Here is a 23,114-nt window from a genome sequence, read left to right as displayed (position 1 = left end):
GTCTGAGGATATGGACTATTTCGATAAGCAGACCTCAGACAGTCAAGGCCAGCAAGCACAGCCGGTGGAACGTCACCCAGCGGAAGAGAAAAAGGCCTTAAATGCTGTGGAATTTCCGTCTACATGTAAGAGAAAACGGGCGGACCCAGAGGAGAATGGCAAAACAAACCAAAAGCCACGTGCGGGCCTGGAAGAAGATCCAGCATCCAATAGAAACCAGAGCCTAGAAATTGGAGAACATAGTTCCTCCACCAAGAGACAAAAGCTGCCTCCTTCAGAAAACAAGACAACTAATCAAATGTCCAGCAATCCTCCAGCGGCTGGGTCTTCAGGCAGTAGAACTCAGCAATTACAGCCGTTTAAAGATGAGGAGGTGTCTTATATTGTGGTGAGGATAGCTGCTATATATTTTATTACACATAGCACACAGGAATGCTTTCATTCTTCTTTTGATATCAGTTTACATTGAACTAGTCTTGTACATTTTCCACTCTTTGTTTTGCTCTAGGATGCAGAACTACTCAATATAGATCTGGGCCAACCTAAAGGAGAGCAGGAGACCCCTCTGAAACCGGCCACAGTCAAACACGAGGCCCCAGTAAGTCCTGTGAAGAGACTTTCACTGCCTCGGCTCTCTCAGGATAAGCACTTTTTTCTGGCTCTACCCGTGCTGCCTACTGTATGCTGGCTATGTGTTTGGGAGGGGGCCAAGACAATGTGTTGTAATGTGTACAGTACCCACATGCATTACAAAGCAGTCACTTAGGATGGATACATCATACAATTGCCTGAAAGCCAGATTACTGTTATCTAAACTTCTCTCCTTGTGTGTTTGTTTCATATTTGACTCTTATTTTCAGTCCCAAAAGAGAATGACCTGACCAAAATTCAGTAAATATAATCTATGCTTTAAAATAGTATAACCTCTCCATCACACAAATTCCAATTCCTTCTGTGTTGTTTTGCAGGTGTCGGAGATGGATGAAGACCTTCCTAAAAGGCTGGTGTTGGTGGAGTTTAAGACTCTCACTGTGGCAGAAGCTCCAAAAACCAAACCACAGCAGAGGCAGGGCAACTGCTCCACAAAGAATTTCAAATGCTTCCGCAAGGTCAGTCGAAGATGATGTGTACACAAAATCAACATACTTTATAACTTATTTTAACCAAGCCCCTTACTTATTTGGGAGAGTAAAACCCTCTGAACACTGAAATATTTTGAAATTCATAGCCAGTACTTAATAAAATTATAAAACTTGGGTGCACTTAGATTCTGACAGACTCTCAAGTTTGCAGTGAAATGCTTTTAGTTGCATACAGTATATGTCAACAAGTGTAGTGTGAACCTGATGATACAGCTCACCTTTTTATATAGATAGTTGGTGAAAACAAATTAAGTTTCCATTAGCCGGCCGGGGAGGCAAAAGTCTTAGGGCTAATGTCCACCACCTCCGGAACAGATGTGGTACGGCTCCGGTACGAGAACAGGTGTGTAATTCTTATGTACCGCATGTATCGCCCATCGATTAACAAGGGTGAGAGTTGATCCGGCAGTTTGACCAGATCCGCAACGCATCTGGTGTACATTGCCTGTTAGTCTCTGGTAAGTCTGTTAGGGGAGCTTATAGGTCCTGGTGACAAACCTGCCTCATGTATCTTTTGTATTTGTTCATATCATGTCCTTGTGTGTATGTGACAGATCCCGGTCCCAGGTGCAGAAGCTTCAGCCCACATCATTGGAGGGTCTGATCTGCTGGCCCACAACAGGGAAAAGAATGCAGAGCTGGATGAATGGCTGAGAGATGCAGCTGAGGTACCTTAGTGTTTCTCTCTCTCTCTCTCTCTCTCCCTCTCTCTGTGTGCCTATCTGTGATTTGCCCTATTCCTCACATTCAAAATCTCAATCTGTTTGTTTTAGGAGGAGCGTCAAAGCAAGGATGAGGAGATTGTAGGGGATGACCTTTTCAGGTGAGGAAATGGATTTGATTTTCATTGTACGTGAGAAAGTCCTGTTATGATCCTGACATTTCAACCCCAAAAACCCATTTAACACCTTGAGTGCCATGGACGAGATATCTCGTCTTACATAATCCACCCGTTGAGTGCCAAAGACGAGATATCTCGTCTTACATAAACATTTTTTTTTTTGACGGTGGGACATCAATTAACCCCTTTTACGTCTTCTATATCAATATTGGAGGAAGAGAATGTGTATAATCTATTTTACCGACCACTAAGTGGCGACAGTTCTCCAGACAGAGAGAAAGCCACAGCCACGGGTCCGCTGGAAAGCCAGTCTAATTTTCGAGGAAATAGCTGGGCGAAAACTCTTTCGATTTCACACACACACACACACACACACACACACACACACACACGCGCGCGCGCACGCGCGCACACACACACACTCGAGTACCTTTGCGCATAAATAAGACCAGAATCGCAAAAGCTTCTTCAAAGCTCTCAGCCGACACCTCAAGAAACGAACAGTTTTACAGTCCAGACTGCCGAGAGCGGCCGCGGAGCCTCCTCCCTCCGCAGCACAGACGGAGGGAGGAGTTTGGAGACACACACACACTCTCTCTCTCTCTCTCTCTCTCTCTAGTCCCGAGAGAGAGAGAGAGGAGAGAGAGAGAGAGGAGAGAGAGGAGAGAGAGGAGAGAGAGGAGAGAGAGGAGAGAGAGGAGAGAGGAGAGAGGAGAGAGGAGAGAGGAGAGAGAGAGAGAGAGAGAGAGAGAGAGAGAGAGAGAGAGAGAGAGAGAGAACACAGAGTGGGAGACAGACACGCTGTGGGGGCAAAGAACGGACAGAGATCTCTTCCTCTCAGAGCCGCGGAGCAACGCGCGAACACACACACACACACACACACACACACACACACACACAATACAGTATACAGACTTGCCCAAGGGCACCCATAATCACAGGCACGTGAGGTGGTTCTAAAAATCCATTTATCTCTGAACTCTCTGAAAATCTCTGAAACCATGCTGTACTCAACGGCTAATATCTACATAACTACTAACTCTGCAAACTAACTCTTTTAGACAGAGAAAGCACACATTCTATTAGTTCTTTTTAGATGATTGGTGTTCACGAAGTCTTAACAGAAAATAATCCTCGGCTCTTGTAAAATGAGCCAGAATCCTCCTGGCACAACTTACCTACAGGATTGAAAAAATGGCTGGCACTCAATGTGTTAAGGTGTCTAATCTATTATGAGGGGCAAGGGGGTAAAAAGAAAAGTAGCTCTTCCTAACTCTGATTAAAAGATCCTAACTATCCAATCCCAGCCCTTATAATCAGGTGGTGTAAACAATTAATTGAGAGAGATTTGGGGGCATTGAAGCTTGTTGTCAGTTTAACCAGCGTGCGAAATACCCAGTGACAATCGGGGGGGAAGGAGGGGGTCCCACCTACCTAGTCTCCAGTGTTATGCTGAAGTCAATACGCAATATAGCTACAAGGTTTCATGGATGCAAGCCAAGGCAATCAACAAAGCTATACAGATGTACACACACACATATCACCAAGGCTAATATTGCTAACAAGCAGGCCACTCACACAACTACACAACCAACCACGCAACAAATATGCTCTGCAACAAGACCAGGCACGTGCACAGATGGACCCCAGTTGGTGCTCAAGCACCTGCCCTTTTGTCCTCTGATTTAGCACTGCCCATTGCAAGATGGTCTCTAGTAATACTTCCTTGGTATGGTAGAGGTATGCAGGTATGCCTGTACAGATCAAGAAGTTATCAAGGTGTTTGGTTTACTCTGATGGTGAAGAAGAACAATTCTGTCAAGCAGGTGATTTTCATCATGAGAAATCATTCAACCAGGCAGAGAGGATTAGGATTAGAGAGGATTCTCTGCATAGCTCTCAAAATGCCAGTTTAGATGAGCTTTTGTTGGTATGGAGAATTTGCCTGTAGACTACTGGTAGAGGCAGGTTTTCATGATAGGTTCCTCCTCTCTGGTGAAGGTTTGCTAATCACTGAAGTCACCTGCTGCAGAGTTAAGCCACTTTCACACAGAGATCGCGCAATATTGCCTTTTAGAACGCCAGCAGCCTTGCCACAGGAAATGCTTTCACACAAGACCAAGCAGCCCTGCCATATTTTTCCGCCCCGGAGTGCATTTTCAGATGGCAATCATAGCATCCACCCCTCCCGGATTGAAATGAGGGTGAACCATGAGCACTGAGTTTCCTTATTATAATTAATCAAAGTCCGTCAAATTAAAATTATGCTGGTCACCAAGTCCGGTGAAAAGATATGTAGGATATATATATATATATATATATATATATATATATATATATATATATATATATATATATATATGTATGTATATATATAATATAATTATAATAATAATATAATTATATTATAATTATATTATATATACATATTTTCATGTGCAGAATCAGATTATAGTCTAGGCTACTGTATGAGGAACGAAAACAACGAAAACATGACCATGTACGCGCAGCAGCTCTCAACAGCTGGTCGTAAGACATCAAAGAGAAAGCCAAATATGCCGACAACGCAGAAAGTGTTGTCCACATGCAGCATGGTAACAAGGCTTTCAATATTCATCTGATCGACTTTATGGATCACTGAGGCACCATCATGTATTAGGTACAAGGCTAAATCTTACCTTTTGGTTCCAGTTTTTTGTAAAGCAAATTATTCCCATGAAGTGGCCTAATTAGCCTAAGTCCGTTCTGAAAGCGGATGCCCGCATGTCAAACAGCTGCAGTTTGCTTAACGTTACTCGTCGTCGGGGGAATAGTAGGCTATAAATGCACATGAACACTATAACGTTGGTTGTTTTCCGGAGGGAATGCACAACAGACTACGACAGATTGCAGTTCTGGAGCTGGTTTCCCCAAACATTGGGATTGTTTTGAGGAGAGACTGAAGAACATAGGGAATAATATCCTCAGACCGACTCACCACAGACAGACATGTCCTCTGAAGCTTATTATTATATCTGTTCATTTTGCCTACTAATGTCAACATTGTTTGAGCATAAATAGCCTAACCTACTTAGTCATCAGGAGATCAGGACATCACACCCACTCGCACCTCTGTTCCGTGTCGCCGCTCCTACACTTTCAGGTGGAGGCAGGGTGGAGGCTGATCCGGCGCTATGACTACCTCCACTGGCGGAACGAAAGGCGTAACACAATTATCCACCACTCCGCAAACACCACTTTCACATCAGAGGCACAGATTACATATTCCGTAACATTTACCGCTTTCAAGGCCGGTCTGAATGAGGCTTTAGATTGGAATGAAAATCTGCAGACTCACCGCGCCTCCATGGCACACGGTTGCCCCCAACGCCGACCACCTTGATAACATCTTGTTACAGACATTCTGCATACCAACAGAGGCTCCTCTGACCGGCCATCAGGGCAGAGCTGGGCACAGTTTATTATTTGCTGTCTTTAATACACATTGATACATGTTAACAGACTCAAGTCAAGCCACGTTCATTTGTATAGCCCTAATTCACAAGCATGTCTCAGAGGATTTTACAGAGACTGTGTCTAGCTAAGTCTAACTAACACAGTCAACAAATGGAAATGAACAACTTATATGAAGCTTATAAAAAGGAAGAGATGGAAGGGAAGAGAGGAGAGGGGGAAAGGAGAAGAGAGAGAGTGGGTCAGATGAAACCTGATGGCAGGAAGACCTGCTTCAGTCAGGCTTACACAGTAGCCATTTGATTCACACTCCTGTTGACTCTTCTAATGAAGTACTCTGTTGAGGTGAATGCAGGTAAAAGCTATTATTTCCACTATTAAATCTAGGCCAATCACGAAGGAGATGTAGATAAAGAGAAGCAGGTGACAATTGAGATGTGCAATGTGCAAAAGGGACTCCGCCTCCAACTCAACATCACAGATGTCTCTTGCCACTGTGTCTATTGCTGCCTTTAAATGGAAGTCGTGAACTCGTGTCTACGAGACTGCAACTTGAATAATGAATACTGGGAATAGTAAACGTTTAAAATACATTTTAGTGACAATTGAAAGTGAAAAATATTTTGTTGTTGAGGCTTTCACGCCGTCTCAAGTGTCAATCAAGGGGTCTCGGAACCCCCGCCCCCAAAGACCCCCTGTATTTCGCACACACCGACTGTTTAACCAATCAGAACTTTGCAATTCCTCCGTCACAGCAGTGTGAGCGGTTGCCAAGGCAATGATGGTGATGTAAGCTGGCGCTGAGGCTGCTGTGTTTTCTTTGGCTAAGCAGAAAAGAGACAGTGTGAGATTGATTTTGTGTGTGTGTGTGTGTGTGTGTGTGTGTGTGTGTGGGGGGGGGGGGGGACGGGGTGTCACGGCTGAGCTGTTTGATCACTGAGTCATGGTGCTCAGTCAGTCATGCGTAGCCCGGGAACAGACTCTGCTGCTAAGAAAACAATCCTTTATTTTTTGGGTAGGTCTAAATGAAGCCTCCAGACGTGCTTTATAGGAAGGATGTTTGCTTTAAGCTGTTCAAACACTGTCTGTGTTTTACAGCACTTAATTTGGGCTATTTTCAATGTTTATTCAAAATGCCACTAAGGACATTGAGGAATGATCCATCAGCGAATGTTAAAAGCCCGACGTCAGGCATCACAGCATGGACACTCTTACAAGTTAAACATATGTTTTGTGTGTGTGTGTGTGTCTGTGTGTGTGTGTGTGTGTGTGTGTGTGTGTGTGTGTGTGTGCGTTTAGGTACAACCCCCTCAAACAAACCAAGAGAAGATGAAACGCCTGCATCTAGAGGTCCTGCAGAGGGAATTTATTTTGAAGGCACGACAGGAAGTATGTCAAACTCCCAACAGTTCAACACCCTACATAGCAAGGACTCATTTGTTAGGACTCCCATTATTTGCACTTCAACAATAATGTCAATTAACTATTGATTTTTGTACTAAAATGGCCAGAAAACGTTACCAATGGCAAACGTTTTATGTGTATGTGTTCTTTCTGTCGTTGCTGGCAGCAACATGTTGGCAGAAATCTTTTCATTGTCTACACTAAACCATATGACAGCAAGCAATGTATAAAACAAACGTTTCACATTCAAAGTTTTTCAAAAAGTTTTTTATTCGTCAATAATAAAAAATACAGCATATAAAACATTAAAAACCCTTTTCAATTGTACAAGAGAGTGAAGTCTACATGCACAAAGCAGCTATTCCTTGTTGTTAAATACAGACCAAATGTGTTCCTGGGAAGAAGAGAGGGATTCAAGTGTTGCCGTTTCCTCCATGAAACCAACTGAGGCACTTGCACAGATCTCAAACTCCAAGATAATTAATCGCCATGCCAAAACATCTGCAAGCCTTTTATATACAGATAACCTACCTTGCCCCCTTATATCCGCAGTAAGTGCCAAGTATGAGTTTGGAGTTGACCTAGGATTCAGCCTGAATTTGCAGCAATAATGGTATTTTTCTTTTGGGGGCAACAGGGAGAAAGGAGCTTGGTCTCCAACGAGAGAATCAGGGTTCAAGCCCCCATGTCAGCAAGCATCCGCATTACTGAAACGTCCCTGGGAAACACACTCGATCCCTGCTAGCTCCAGGGTGCTGCTCTGTAGCTTACCCTGTGCTGCGATCCCACCATGGAGAGGGGCAAGCAAAAAGAGAGTTCCCCCTACACAGGGATCAATTAAGTATCTCATACAATAAACGCACCATGATCTGTGCACGAGTGGCATGCACAGAAGTTATGCAATTAACACACGGTTTGCAAACGGTGACTAAATAACTTACAAAGAAAATAAATAAAACTGGGAAAGCAGAGCCCTAACTGTCACTCCTCAGCAGTTCCCAACTGTCACTCCTCACAACAATTGTTTGGCACAACATGGAAAGTATAGTGTATGTTTTCTGTGAAACTGTATGAAACATGCCAGGAGAATTGTATAGAAACACACAGGCCTTCTGGTTAGTTGGAGTGTTTTGTTAGCCTTTGCAGAGTCTGCCAAAATATGTAAAAATTCAAATGGTTAACAATAAGACAAGCTAACAAAAATACAATGTTGATGCTTAGAATTGGTTCACCAACAATATAAAAATACATGATTTAGATGGTAATCTATCAACTCGGCTTTTTTTTTGTCTGTGTGTTTGTTTTTTGCACCCCCATCCCTGCCCCTGCCGAATCCGGCGAAGTCCCGGATGTAAACAAGCCGCCATTACTGCGGTGGCTCATGGGGGAAATACGCGGCGCGCGCATTTGAATGCAAGCTGTCCTCGAGTGTATATTTTTCCTGATATTTTTCTACGTTTACATTTTTATTCAACGTTACTTTTGACAATGATGTCTAGGAAATCGGGAAGAAGCTGTAGCAATGACCCTCACGAGTTTGAGTGTGGCTAGCTTCATCAATCCCTCCAGAGGGGAGGGGTTTTGGCTCCAGAAGGGAGGAGATGTACTGCAGCGAGCGGCCTCTCCAGCTCTCAGCTGCTCCAACAGTAGTGGCAAACTTCAGCTTTGGAAGAGAATCGAATGTGAAATACACAAGCCTTTACTACATGAAGAGTGCCCCTGTCTGAAACCATACATAAACAAATATAGACAGCACGGTAGGTTTTGGTTAACAGTCGTAAATCGCTAACGTTATTTCACCTCATAATGAGTAGCATGCAGCTGCCTAGCCTAAGCTAACGTTGATTATGACATGGGTTATGTCAACATTATGATGGTTGTTGATGGACTGTGAATATCGGACAGGTCTTTTCAGAATGATGTGTTCATCATCTGGTAGAGTGCAATATTTGGCCAATCCATCCCGAGCTCAGGTCAGTTTGACCCTCTATAAGAGACCTGTAGTTGGCATTCTGTTGCTCATCACAAGCCAGGCGATTAATACAATACTCTCGAATACCTATAAAAAAACATTTGTATTTTTTAAAATTTTTACTAATGCAATTGGTGTGCGATGATTACATGCAACTTGATTGTTTATGCTAGCTAGCTAGTTACAGTAACGTTAACGTACTTGAAATGCGGCTCATTAAGTGGTCTTTTTTCCGCTATTTACAATTTGAATAATTACTATCCCCATCCATAATAAGATAGTACCTTCATCAGTAACTGGGGGCCCAGGTCATCAAACCAGCTCATGACGCTGTCATTCATTTGGCATAGCGTTACTGCAGTCTGCAACGGTACCGCAGTAATGGCGGCGCCACTAGATGGCGGACTACACAAATTGGCCGGCGGACATCGATTCAGATGAACTGGTTCAGGCGGCATTCACACCCAAAGCGCTTTTTTCAGTCAGAACGCTATGGAAATCATGTCGAGAGCGCTTCCATTGTGCACAAAACAGCGCACGGAGCGTTTTTTTTGCGCTTCGTTTTGTTTTCCCCTGCAGTCGCGCGCAGTACAGATTAGGACACAACGAATACATGGACGGTAGCCAGCTGGTTTTGTCTGTTTGATGTTGTTCACTGACAACATGAAAGCCAGATTATTGCCAATTCTGACAGCAGCGGAGGTTGAGGATCCCTCTGGGAGGAGAAAATGTAGGAGTGAAAAGACGAGCAGCGCGCTTTTCCTCCAAATGTTCAACTTTTTCAGCTTTAAAACGGCCAGAGCGCTCCGCCAAAAAAACGAGACGCCACCAGCGTTTAAACGCCAGGTGCATTCCTTGAAATAAGAGCACGTTTAGCGCGTCCTTACATAGAGAATGAATTGCAGAAAGGTGCTGGCAGCTCCAAAAACGCTTTGTTGTGAATGTCCCCATAGGCTGTGCCAGAATTGCTAGATTATCATGGCAAAATGAATGATGACTGACTACACTATATTAAAGCGTAGCCTCGTATATTTGGCAATTATCTTCCAAGGACTGAAGTTAATGACCATATCTTATGCTAGGTCAGTTGAATCCAAACGTGACGCACACAGTGAATTAGCCATGACTGTCCAAGAATACATTCAGGTCTGCAAGTGAAGGTATTTGCATAGAAAGCCTTTTAGTAGCACTGCAAGTAAAGTACCAGGTCAGATTTCTTAAACATTTATCTTAGTATATGGCTCCAACTACCTACAATAGCAGCTAAAGGAAGGACCATCTGAGATGAGACAAGCACAGGGTGTGGGTGTCTGCTCAGAATCATCAGGAACATAAAGCTTGTTTAGCCATGAACTTGTTAGGTCACATCTTCTGAGAGAAGTCTTGTGTGGATTCCATATTGCGGACCGTTGCCACTTGCGGTTGTGTTACTCTCTCAGATGATATGTTGGGATCATAGATTGTTCTGTCAATGTTCATCACTTACAGAACTGTAGCTATACGGTTCCAACTGGCCCAAATAAAAATGTGATACGAAAGCTGGTTAAGTGTTGGTAGAAGATGGGAAGCTTGGGTTGTATGGAAAGACAAGACACATGGTGAACAAATAAATAACCCTGAAGAAAATAAGGTCCATGTAGTGGAGAGGTTAACCACAGAACATTGGCACACTGCAGCTTGGACTTCTGGGGACTTCTTACGAAGTCAGACAAGAATTGCATGCTGTCTTTTGTTTCTATAGAAACGAATGTGCATACATCCATTGTCTTTTTGGTCTCCAAAAATTGTAAAAAAAAAATAATAATAATAAAAAATCATTTTGATGAGAAAACACTGCATACACGATGAAAAGATGAAAAACTTAGTTTTCCCTTCACCTATTACATCTATTGGTAAATGCTCTTGAAATCGGCATCCTACAGCCAACATAATACTGCAGCTGATATCATCCTTTCAAATGAAGTTATGCACGCTGTTGGAGATGAGCTTCCCTTTCTTCTTGAATCTCTTCAGCAGACAGGAGGCAATGCCTAAAGCACCACCCTTCAAAAAGCGTACAAAGTTGTCTCCCACCAGTGGGCCCATGGCAAACAGACCTGGTTCTTTAGTGCACTCAAAAGTGTAAGGGTGGATGTCAATGGGGTTCTGCTTGCAGGAGATGGGCTTTGCTGGATCCAAGCCCAGGTACTGGCCCTGCCCCTTCAGAAAAAACAAGTTAGGGTTGGTCCCGATCAGCACGAGGGCCATAGAGATCTTGAATGCCTTGAGGGAGTTGTTCCCCTGCAGTAGACACTTCATGTCGGACTGGAAGGACACCACACAGTGTTCAGGGAAGCTGGTGTAGTCTGGGAACAGGCTGGGACTGCCATTTGCAGCCATGTTAGTGGTGGCATGTTGGGGTTTTGAACACATCTTGGCACAGACTGAGGAAGCAATGCTTGCTGCCTGGGGTCTGTTTGAAGCAGAGGAGGGAGCCATGTTTGTGTGGGTCTGGGAGCACATCATGTGATAGACTTTGTGATATTCTGGGTACAGGGTCTTGGGCAGCTGTTTGAAGATGAGGTCAGAGTCGTCTAAGTGTTTGCGAAAGACATGCAGCACGGAAATGTTGCTGTTGCACGCACACAGAACTGCATCTGCAGCACTTAAACCAGCACCTACAATTAAAACCGGGTCAGAGTTCAGATCCAGTTTGCTACGGCTTACAGCCAATCCCAGCTCTGAGATGCTGTGGAATACAAATGGCAGCTCCTCCCCCTCTACACCTAGTCGAGCAGGTGAATCAAACGCACCCGTGGCCAGAACGACATTCTCTGCAAACAGAGAGAAGGGGACATGGGTATCGTTCTGCACCTGCTGATATCCCCTTACTTCCCAGAGAGCCCCGCCTCCACTGTCTTCACATTCAACTCCATTTCCCTGAAAGTCCCCATTCCCCCCGTCGCCCACCCCTCCATCACCTTGACCGGTGTGCCCATTCTCCAACCCCTCCCCCTCGTGACCCCGGCAGAGCTTCTGCACAGAGGTCACATAGGTGTTGTCAGCAAAGTTCTTTTGGAGGCCCATTAGCTGCACATAGTTGCGATAATAGGATGATATCTCCTCTGGGGTGGCCCTGTCACTGGTTACATCCCTAGAGAGAAGAGAGAGGGGATGAGGAGAAGAGAATACAACTGGGAGGTGTCAATCTTTCTTTTCTTTTTTTTTTTTTTTTACTATTTTTCTGATTTCTCCCCATTTTCTCCCCAATTATACTTGGCCAATTTATCCCCATGCTGCCCTATTGGCTGTCCCAGTCGCTGCTCCACCCTCTGCCGATCTGGGGAGAGCTGAGGCTAGCACCATACTTCCTCCGACGTGCAGTTGCCAGCCGCTTCTTTTCACCTGACAGGGGGAGCTTCACCGGTAGCACGTAGCACGTTGGAGGATCACACTATTCCCACCAGTTCCCTTCCACCCCGACCAGGCGCCCTGCCCGACCAGAGGAGGCGCTAGTGCAGCGACCAGGACACATACCCCCAATCCGGCTTCCCACCCTCAGGCACAGCCAATCGTGCCTGTATGGACGCCCGACCAAGCCGGAGGTAACACGTGGATACGATTACGAACCTGTGTGGAGGTGTATATCTTCACATCCCGAGGTGCATACATACATACTGTATATACATCCTGCGCCAACTAAAATCTTCCTGATAGCATGCGTTGTATTGCACTAAGTCCACTCAGAAAGCGGCGAAGGGGTGACAGGTTATGATTGTCTGTGCTGAAAGCTGGTCAGATCTGGTTTAAACCTAAATGTTTTTGAATGACAGGAACAACTGGACATGGTGTAATACTTGTGTGATACTGATTGCGAAATGTTCCACATTACGAAATAATCTGTTGTTTTAGAGCAATACCAGTAAAAAAAAGTTGGAGATCCGTTTCTGACCAATGGGGATGACAGATTTGTGAGACGAGCTTATAGTATTAAAGATGTGACTACATGATTTCAGGCAGTTGGTTTTGTGATGATCATCCTTTTTGGTTCCAACTCAAGAGTTTATTGGATGGAATTTTGTGAACCAATAAACTCATCACTGATGCAAGGTGGACCAGAAAACCGTGGCTGGACTTAGGGCTGCACAATATATCGTTTCAGCATCGTCATCGCAATGTGCACATGCGCAATAGTCACATCGCAGAGCATGCAATGTCAAGTAAGGCAAATTAACTCATAACATACAGTAATGCATGCCCTCTCTGTGACGTTCTCAGCTCTTTTCCTACTAACTATAGTACCTTTACTCACTTAGGATCCTGCAACTCACCCTGGCTGCGGCTAAAAACACACTCACTTCCTACTACGTCAACCGTGCACGTTACCCACTAGGCCACCTTCTTAAATGAGCAAGGCTTGATAGACCTATTCAAGACTTTTGGTGAAAATTCCTGTTTTTTTTCATATCGCAATATATATCGCAGAATAAGAAAATATTGCAATGTCAGTTTTTTCCAATATCGTGCAGCCCTAGCTGGACTCAACTATTTGCTTCCGACTGTTTCTTTCGGGGGTTGATGACAGCTTGGGTGGCAGGGAAATTCACTCAGCGTTGGGTGCAGGTTTTTTGGGTTTCAATCCACTAAATTTACCACCACACCTGCGACCCTCGTGTTGGTAGGCAGGGAATCTACCGCTACACTACCCGGACGCCAAGCTGTCAAGCTTTTGAATACCTGCATTTCCCATTGACCAAGTCTCTGTAGTTGACCCCAGGAAGCTCCATCCAGATGCCAAGGCTAATAGTTAGCATGGAGCCTTCCATTGCCTGAGGAAAATGGAGAGAGATGGAACAAAATAAAATGTTATTTCAAAGAAGGACGAGAAGAGAATGACTATCGGAGAACGTGGTTAGTTCAATCAGGAGAGACTAGGGGGGTTTATGTTTGTAGTTGAAACAAAAACATAAATACTGTACTGTAGGCTACATACAGTTCAACACAAAAGGCTGTTATTTACCCTTTGTCGCCACCTGGTGAGTAAATATATTATGTAACTAAAACCATTAAAATTTACAACCGGTCCGTGACTTTTTTTTCCATGTATCTACCGGTCCTTGACACAAAAAAGGTTGGGAACCCCTGACTTCGATGATTGGTTCTGTGAGAGGGAAAGTGATGACTTGCACGGATTGGATATTGAAAGCGAGGGAATGCGTTGGTTAACAGTGACTGGATAGAGAGAAGTTTGAATGAGATTGGATAGAGAGAGGGGCGGAGATGCATGTCTTCCTGATTGAAGTGACATAAGAAGACGTCACTAGTGAGGGTGAGGAAGGTCAAAAGGAGTAGCTTACATGCCAGGCACCCCCAGGTGTTGCCCTGCCCAGCACCAGATGTGGGATGTGCTGTTGGTCCCTCCTCCACTGTAGGACAGGGGGGAACTCGTAGCCAAAGTCAGCATTGGGATGCAGTAGTGTGTCAAACAGTACTGCTACAGGGTTACTTGACCGCCCCTCCAGACCCTCACTCAAATACTCCAGGTCCTGCAGAAAGATCACTACCATGATGTGACTGCGTGGCCATAGCGGTATGTGTATTGCATGCATGCGTATGTGTTTTTACCTGTTCAGTGATGGCTAGGTGCTTTGTCTCCTGCAGTTTTCGGTATAGTATCGGGTTTGGGTGGACAGTTCCAGGGTCTAAGTAAGGCTTGTATCCACTCAGTAGGTAGGACAGACAAATACCTGATGGCCCATTTCCTAAAGACAGGCCCAGGTATAAAGGGAAGTGATGGATGAGCATCACATAGGAGCTTGCAAATCCATGATTCAACACAAATGTTAGGTGATCAAAGTTAGATAAAGCACAAAGCATGGTTTTATGATGAAAAGGGTCAAAGGGAGTGTTTCATGTTAGTATCTGCCAAATGTGGCTAACAAAGGAAATGTTTCAAAGTTAGGAGGGTAATGTGCTCACCTATGATGACCACAGGAAGGGTGGGTGGGTGCTCTTGAGGCAGAGTGGTTTCTTCCAGAAGAGGCATGGCTGCAGCCAGGAGCCAGAGCTGGCACTGCAGAGGAGGAGAAGAGAGAGAGCTGAAGCTGCTTCCTACACATCCCGGCTGTCCTTTTGAGTTTGAGCTCCACGCTTTGTCCGCCCAGTGCTTCCATACGTCTGGGTCAGATTAGATGAGACAGGTTCATACCGGCTCGCTCTCTTTGTGTCTGCTGTTCACTGTTGTTTTATGTTGTCTCCATCCCCCCATCAGCTGACCCACAAACACGTCTATTCATCCTGTTATTCTGCCCCTCTCTTCCACACACAGCCACGACCCTCCCCCTCTGTCTGGGCTTCACACACACGTGCACACGCCCCCCGCCACAACACAACGTGCCCCTAGTCTTTCTCTTTGCCGCCAGCGTCAACACCACCCCCCTGCCCCCCTGTCCTATCGAACATGGCCTGCGGCGAGCTAGCCTCTGTTAACTCCGGTGCCGCTTCCCAAACAAAAGGGAGTTCTAATCAGATTGACGTAGGCTCAGGTCCGTTGTGAAACGTCGCCATTGAGAATGTGTAGTGTGTGTTGATGTGTTACGCGACAGTGCCATTGTGTGCCCTGTGTGTTTATGTGTTACGCGACAGTGCCATTGTGTGTCCGCCAGGCGGCAAATCCCCCCTGATCACGCTTCCGAGTGGACCCTAATCCTGCCGGCCGTGTTTATGTCTTTACCGCCCTTTTCAACCGCGGCAGCAGGGCAGGAATGTGGTCCTGGCATGCTGACAGGCCAGAGACCATCAATGCTCTTCCCTCTCAGAACCACCAGCCACCCCCTATACTGCCCCCCACACGCACACACACACACACACACACACACAGTCCCGCCAAAACATCACACACCTGCAACAACAACCTAGCAATCAGTATTGCCCCGCTTCCACACTGCCGTTGCAATCCGAAACCTGTGTCCAAAACTCTACCTTTTTTTTTTTTTTTTTTTTTTTTTTTCAGACGCTTTTATCCAAAGCGACGTACAGAAATTATGTACAGTACAGCAATAAAACTGATAGAAAAGCAGTACAAACCAGCAACAACAGACAGCATAAACAATAATAATAAACAGCAATAATAATATGAATAGACAGCATATAATAAATTAATTAATTGATTCATGCTATAGTCAGGTGAGACAAATTGTCAAGTCCAATAATCATTGTTTAAAAACACAGAAAAGGTGGTGCCTGAGGAAAGTCAGTCGGGGGGAGTCAGAAAAGAAAACAAAGAAAAGAAAAACAAAGAAAACAAGAAAAAGTGGTGCCTGAAGAAAGTCGGTCAGGAGGGAGTCAGATGGGATGTAAAAAGATGTGTTTTAAGTTTTTTGCGGAAAGAGGGTAGTGTTTCTGTGGTTCTGATAGCAGGGGGGAGTTCATTCCACCATTTTGGTGCGAGGTGTGTAAATAGTCGTGAAGTGCATCGATATGGTCCATGGAGCGGCGGAGGGGCGAGACGGCCTGCACTGGTGGAGGGGCGGAGGTAACGGTGGGGGGTTTGGAATTTGATCATGGATTGTAGATATGGAGGAGCTGTAGAGTGAACTGCCTTGAAGGTCAGTACTAGTGTCTTGAATTTGATGCGTGCTGAGATGGGTAGCCAATGAAGGTCACGGAAAAGGGGAGTGACATGGGAGAATTTTGGTTGATTAAAGATCAGGCGGGCTGCAGCGTTCTGGATTAGTTGAAGGGGATGAGTAGCGGAGGCAGGGAGACCGGCGAGGAGGACATTACAGTAATCAAGGCGGGATATGATAAGTGCTTGGACGAGGAGTTGTGTTGCGGCTAATGTTAAAAATGGGCGAATTTTACGAATATTATAGAGGGAGAACCTACAGGAACGTGCCGTTGCGGCAATGAAATTGGAGAAGGAAAGATGGTTGTCAATTATTACTCCAAGGTTCTTGGCAGATGAGGAAGGGGTTACAGTGGTGTTATTAATGGAGATGGAAAGATCGGTCAGAGGGCAGTCTTTACTGGGGATGAGGAGGAGTTCAGTTTTGGAGAGGTTGAGTTTCAGATGGTGAGCAGACATCCACTGACAGATGTCTCTGAGGCAGGAGGAGATGCGTGATTTGATATGAGTGTCAGAGGGGGGAAATGAAATGTAAAGCTGGGTGTCAGCTCACTTACCTTAACTTCCACGTCTCTCTGCTGCCAAAACAGCCTGGCTCATCTCACACCCATCCCTCTGTCCTTCCCTCCCTTATCTAACCCGGCTCTGTAAGCCAACTGCTTTTCTTTGCTCATAATTATGTTGTTTGCCCTTTTCAGTGAGAACACTGGGATTGTGCTCCTTGCCTTCGCTGTTTGGAGAATGTTGTGCCCTCAGTTGGCAGGTTAAAACTAGATAAAGAAAATTAGTAGAGAGGGCCGGAGGGCACACTACAAAGACAACCAGCCAGTTTGTTTTGCCTGTGCCTTCACTGTAAATGCAGTTGCATAGATCAGTGGGTATTAAAATGGGGTCTTTCAGGAGGTTCCAGGGGGTCAAAATGAGGAATGGTTTACTTTGACTAGGCTATATATAAATCGTTCAGCAACCAGTATCGAAGTCAAGGTACCGGTACCGATACCCTGCCCTAACTGTACCCATTTTGAGATTAAATCACAAGGTCGAACATTTGGATAATTCAATACTAAATCAATAACAAAAATGTCCCAATATAGGTGCCATCCCTGGACAAAATGGGGCTCTGTGGCCTAACGTGTGTGTGTACCCAGGGGTTCTTGATATGATAATAATGAATAGAGCCCGACCGATATATCGGTCCACCGATATTATCGGCCGATAACCCATATATCGGTATCGGCCGATATGTTGGCTGATATGCCGATATCTTTTTATTTTGTAATTTTTAAGTCATAGACAACATGTTGTGTATATTTTATCTTTTTTCTTAATTCAGGTTATATTTTATATTTGTTCTATTTGTGTTTTTGTATTTCTAGTTATTTATAATGATTAAATCCCCAGTTCAGTTTACTGTTTCATTGCACTGATGTCATTTTGGACAATAAAGTTGATTGATAAGCTGTAAAATATCCTGCCTACATTACATCTCAAGTCATGTCAAGTCATATCTTTGTCAAGTGTTTGATATTTGAGGGATCATTGCAAAAACATTGTGTAATATAACGTGTATATTTAATATAAGAATATCGGCCGATATATCGATATCGGATTTTTTTTACACCCTAATATCGGTATCGGCATCGGCCTCAAAAATCCAGTATCGGTCGGGCTCTAATAATGAATAATGTTATCTATCTATATATAAAATTTAGTATGTGGACTTTGTTTATTTGTTTCAAGTTTTGTGTTCGGCCACAGCTATGCCATTTTACGTGCGATTGGGCTGAAACCTTCAGGGTGTGTAAAGGGCAGCCGTGCGGGTGACCTAACAGAGCCGGATTTTCTAATTAGCCTAATTAGCTAATGATGTAATGTCAAAAGTGATGTCATAAGGGCACACACACACACACACACACACACACACACACACACAAGGAGGCATTGTGACAGGACTGATCAGTGATGTCACACACACACAAGGAGGCATTGTGACAAGACTGATCAGTGATGTCATAGGGGGGCACACAAACACACTGATGATGTCATCAGTGATATAATGGGGCACATACACATACAAGGAGGCATTGTGACATCACTGATGCAATAACATTTAGTGAGCAAGTTACAACACACACCCGTGCGCGCCAATAGGGCAGGCGAGGCCACGCAGCAGCCGAGCTACGGGCAAGGCCGCGCAGCGGCCGAGCCTAGGCGATGCCTAGTAGCCTATATTATAAAATTGAGTATGTGGGCTCTGTTTCAAGTTCTGTGTTTGACCACAGCTATGCCGTTTTACGTGCGATCGGGCTGAAACCTTCAGGGTGTGTAATGGCTATAGTTCAGAGATGATGGAGCCGGATTTTCTTATTAGGTGATTGCCCTAATTACCTAATGATGTGATGTCATCAGTGACGATGTTATGTCGGTCTGAGGCTATATAAGATGTCAGTCTGAGGCCATATAAGATGTCAGTCTGATGCCATATATAAGAAAAACTGAATAACACACATACAGAACCATGTTCTTCCAATAGAACTCAAGTCACCAGGTCAAAGCCAGTACTGATTAAGTGAAAGCATACGTTATCAAAAGAATCAGCTGACCAGAAACGAAAGACAGCAAAGCGGACTAAGTTGGCTGACCACAGTCGGCCGAGCTACGGGCGAAATTATAATTGCACTATTGGGAAGTGTGGGACATGAGTGGGGGTGGTTGTGGTTGTGTCCAATCCCCTGAACTTGTAGTCTTTCTAACTCCAGACTGTCACCCAGAGTAGGATTGTTATCAGAAAAGTATTACTTTACCTGTAAACCTCAGAGCTGCATGTAGGCTACTGTTTACACCTGTTCAACTTTTAATTCTCCTAAGATAACGACACCAACACGAGCCTATAAGGATATGTGTACATGTTTTTGCATTATATATCTTTGGCATTTCATTCAATAACAAAACAAAAACATTGTTAAAATGCAGAACAGAGATTATCGTGGTGAAATAACTACTTTGTGTATAATGGCAACACTTTAAATGCTGTGAAACTAAACAATACAACTTTCTAAATCTGAAGAAATGTTGGTTTGATTTGAGAAGCCTATATGAGAGAGATAGAGCGATATAGATATAGATAGATAGAGGCTAAGTTTGTTTTTGGTTTGTTGAAAGGTTATCTGCCCAGACCTACATGTGTGTTTTGCACCCATCTGTTTATTCTGAGGATGCTTTCTAGAATCTAGAACGCGTTCTGGCTACTTTGTATCCCTTTGAAAAACATTCAAAATGAAACTACTGTACTGTAATAGCTTAATAAATATTTGATCATGTTACAGTTACAGCCTAGGTTCCTGATATACAGGTAAGTAACTTACCTGTATATCAGGATAGAACCTAGGCTGTAATTAACTTACCGTAAGTTAATTAATCAGCCTATAGGTGCTAGCCTAAGAGCAATGCATATTATTAGACTACTGCGTGCCAGTCAAGATTTGTTAATTTTCTGACCTGTTTGGAAGGTGGCTTTCATAGGCCTACAACCCATGCTCATTGCACGCACGGCAGTAGCCTGCACATCAGTGTCAAAATGATGGTACATTTTTACAAACCAAACCTGGGAGGTAGATGTCACTGAAACACAGAAAAACTAACAAGATGTAGGCTAGCAGCCTGCCCTGTTCTCACTCTCCTCACTCCGTCCAGCGGTCTGCATCCGAGACACAAGGAGCACATGCGACCAGCGGCATCATTTAGGTCAAACACTCACAGCCATCCATACCACTGAGCACAGGGAAGAACACGATCTCTTACCGCGCTGTGATTTATCTCGCTATCTCCCAGTCGCTCCTTGTTATTACGACCACGGCGGCTTTCTAACGGTATAAATAGACGCCGGTGGTGGGAGGACCTCTCTCTCTCTCTCTCTCTCTCTCTCTCTCTCTCTCTCTCTCTCTCTCTCTCTCTCTCTCTCTCTCTCTCTCTCTCTCTCTCTCTCTCTCTCTCTCTCTCTCTCTCTCTCTCTCTCTCTCTCTCTCTCTCTCTCTCTCTCTCTCTCTCTCTCTCTCTCTCTCTCTCTCTCTCTCTCTCTCTCTCTCTCTCTCTCTCACACACACACACACAGACGCGCCCGCTCACCTCTCTGCAGTTAAATGTCGTCTGAAGGGCAGATCTTCCTTGAGTCTTTATGGCAGAGAGAGAGAGAGATAAACCGGGTCCTGCGTTTAGTCGTTACATCACATGCGCATCTCGCTGCATCTCGCGGCAGGCAGGCGTGGAGTGCAAGCTCCGATTCACAGAGTAGGCTACCGGGAGGACAGAGCATCTCAAAGCATCTTCACAGCGCAGCCGCGAGTGAGTGTTGTTTTAGAGGAGATGATAGCCCCTTTTTAACAATTAAAAATATTGTTATGGTTATTATTGATTATTATTATTATTATTATTGATTATTATTATTACTATTATTGATAGGCTACTAAGGCTACTGAAATCGATCAGTAGACACTAGACACACAGTAGACTTATTCGGTCACTGAAGTAACCCAGGCAACTACCGCATAACAATATAACCTATTCATGAATACATTAACCTCCCTGAACACCTCTCTCAAATAAACCAGGCTACCCTTCAGCTGTAGACGGCCTAATGTGAGAGAACCAGACTGGGCTTTTTGGGTTGGCCCCTAAGGCAGTGGCGGCTGACCACTAGAGGGCGCCAGGGCGCCGCCCCACCTACTGTATCCACATGAAGAAGAGGGAAATAAAACGTACAATATAGCATGAGAGCCAGTGTGTTGTGGCAAATATATCCCGCTGATCAGCTGTTATCCCACGAGGCCGCAGTAAGGCGGGACAGCAAGAACGTGCGGGTGATTTGATTGGATCGTTCTGGAGACTGAAGTTGACATTGGCCAATCCTGGCGCTTGCTGAGAAGCTGAGAGCTTTCTGGAAAGCCCGACACGCAGCTCGAGCGCAGCGCTGCATTCTCAGCGCTTGCTGAGAAGCTGAGAGCTTTCTGGAAAGCCCGACACCAACTAACGTTACGTTTTTTTTTGCAAAGAAGACATTAGCCCGCGTCTATTCTTGTACAAAACATAATTTTCTGCGAAGTATTAGTAAAGTTATAAGCGAAGATCGATTCACAAGGATCTGACAGCTGTCTCCGCCATTTGTTTTTTCTACACTGTCATTTGAGGTAACCAAAGCCTTTTAGTAAGAGAGTTGCCATGGCAACTCAATAACCCATGGCCATGGGTTATGAGAGTGGGTTACGGTATTTATACAATGGCTGTGAACCAATCAGATTGCTTGATTTGAGAGAGCCGTTTTATAAATATATTTATATTTAACAGCTGATCAGCGGGATATATTTGCCACAACACACTGGCTCTCATGCTATATTGCTTAAATATATATATTTTTTTTTATGAGCGAGGTGGATATTAGATAGTGAGTATATAATCTGCAATAAATATGTAGATTCATAATTATCTACATGTGTCAATATTTTCTTGCACCGAATTGAGACTTCCGGTTTACTTCCGGTTTCCACCAGTGCAGATCATTAGAGTATCAGGATCTGTGTAGTTGCACATGCGCTGTTCACTCTCAAAAACAAAGGGATTTGGGAGGGCTCTGGGCGCACGTATCTAGCGACCCACAAACTTTGTTGTCTCCCTGCAGCATGCGCGCAAAGCAAAGAAGTTTGTTTTCAACTGCCATAAAACACAAAAGACGTTTTTGCAAGAATGGAGAAAGAAAATTCTGTGAAGTCACTCAAAACGACGCCGTTTGAGAGACCGACTTTACAGGAGAAGCATCGAGTGAAAGAGCTTGGACCAGATCACCCTGAGCACACTTGGGTCTTTTTCAGACGTTTCTAGTAGCTAGTAATGTCCATTACTACTTGCTTGATTTAGGGTTGGAGTGGACGATAATTCAATAGCCTATTATTGTTGTCTTTCAGTGGAATCATCGTGATGATATGAAGTTATTTTAATAGTGACATTTTTGCTGTGTAAATTGATGATGACAAGCAAATGTTACTTAAAAACTGATCAAATGAGGTATGGCAGGAATATTATTTGAAAATATATGGTTTGTTTGACATCACCATTGAGTTCAATGAGATGAACACTGATTTTGCATACGTGAAACATATGATATTGATATTGAGAAGAGTCCTTATGATTATCATATTGATTTCAACCCCATCGTCCAGGCCTATATATAGCCCTCCCTGGACAAAAATGCACGAGCCGCTACTGCCATAAGGATTCATTTTTGGCAACTAAGCCTACCAGAAGTTATGACTATTTGGTGGAACAAGAAAATTGTGAAAATTGTAAATGTATGTAGGCTATTATAAATAGCCTATATGAAGGCTATATTTTTGAAAAAAGTTCGGTAACACTTTAATTAGTTGTCCACCTACAGAGTCTACTGCAGGTAATGCAGTTGCATTGGGGCCCGCACACAGGAGGAGGGGCCCTGTCTTTTGGCTCATTTCCACCACATTTTACTGCCCTGCACAGCTCGTCACCAGCCGGCTCTACTCGTTTCGGCCCGATGGATGTTCTGCTTCGACCGCCGATCATCTGCCCCCGCCCACCCCCGCCCACAGCTGGTCGTCATAGCGACCGCATATCTGTCCTCCGCCTAATAGCCGAAGTAGGCTATAACATAACGTTACAATTAAATCCATTAGA

The 23,114-nt window shown here is 44.4% G+C and overlaps 2 protein-coding genes across 2 annotated transcripts in view; one reads left to right on the top strand and one right to left on the bottom strand.

Annotated features, from left to right (window-relative positions):
• The window catches only part of nbn (nibrin), a 17,667-nt gene extending 10,535 nt beyond the window's left edge, over positions 1–7,132 (top strand). Inside the window, exons 12-17 of the mRNA XM_083637985.1 lie at positions 1–388; positions 509–598; positions 969–1,109; positions 1,697–1,810; positions 1,916–1,965; positions 6,736–7,132. The exon at positions 1–388 is cut by the window's left edge and continues 237 nt beyond it. Of these exons, the coding sequence (XP_083494111.1) occupies positions 1–388; positions 509–598; positions 969–1,109; positions 1,697–1,810; positions 1,916–1,965; positions 6,736–6,769 (817 nt within the window). The 3' untranslated portion in view covers positions 6,770–7,132. The remainder of the gene's footprint in view (positions 389–508; positions 599–968; positions 1,110–1,696; positions 1,811–1,915; positions 1,966–6,735) is intronic.
• A 3,633-nt stretch (positions 7,133–10,765) lies between these two features.
• osgin2 (oxidative stress induced growth inhibitor family member 2) lies at positions 10,766–14,856 on the bottom strand (the record flags this gene model as incomplete). The annotated part of the gene is made up of 5 exons (XM_083647363.1): positions 14,771–14,856; positions 14,417–14,553; positions 14,149–14,337; positions 13,529–13,620; positions 10,766–11,945 (listed from the first exon to the last, which is right to left on the bottom strand). Exons 1-5 carry the CDS (start codon positions 14,835–14,837, stop codon positions 10,766–10,768), a joined length of 1,665 nt encoding a protein of 554 aa, XP_083503489.1. The 5' UTR covers positions 14,838–14,856.
• Between the last annotated feature and the right edge of the window lie 8,258 nt (positions 14,857–23,114).

The sequence above is a fragment of the Poromitra crassiceps genome (assembly GCF_964638095.1).
Source record: "Poromitra crassiceps genome assembly, chromosome: 1".
Lineage (NCBI taxonomy): Eukaryota > Metazoa > Chordata > Actinopteri > Beryciformes > Melamphaidae > Poromitra > Poromitra crassiceps.
The sequence above is the reverse complement of the archived record's forward strand: the minus strand, read 5'-3'. Positions and strand labels throughout refer to the sequence as shown.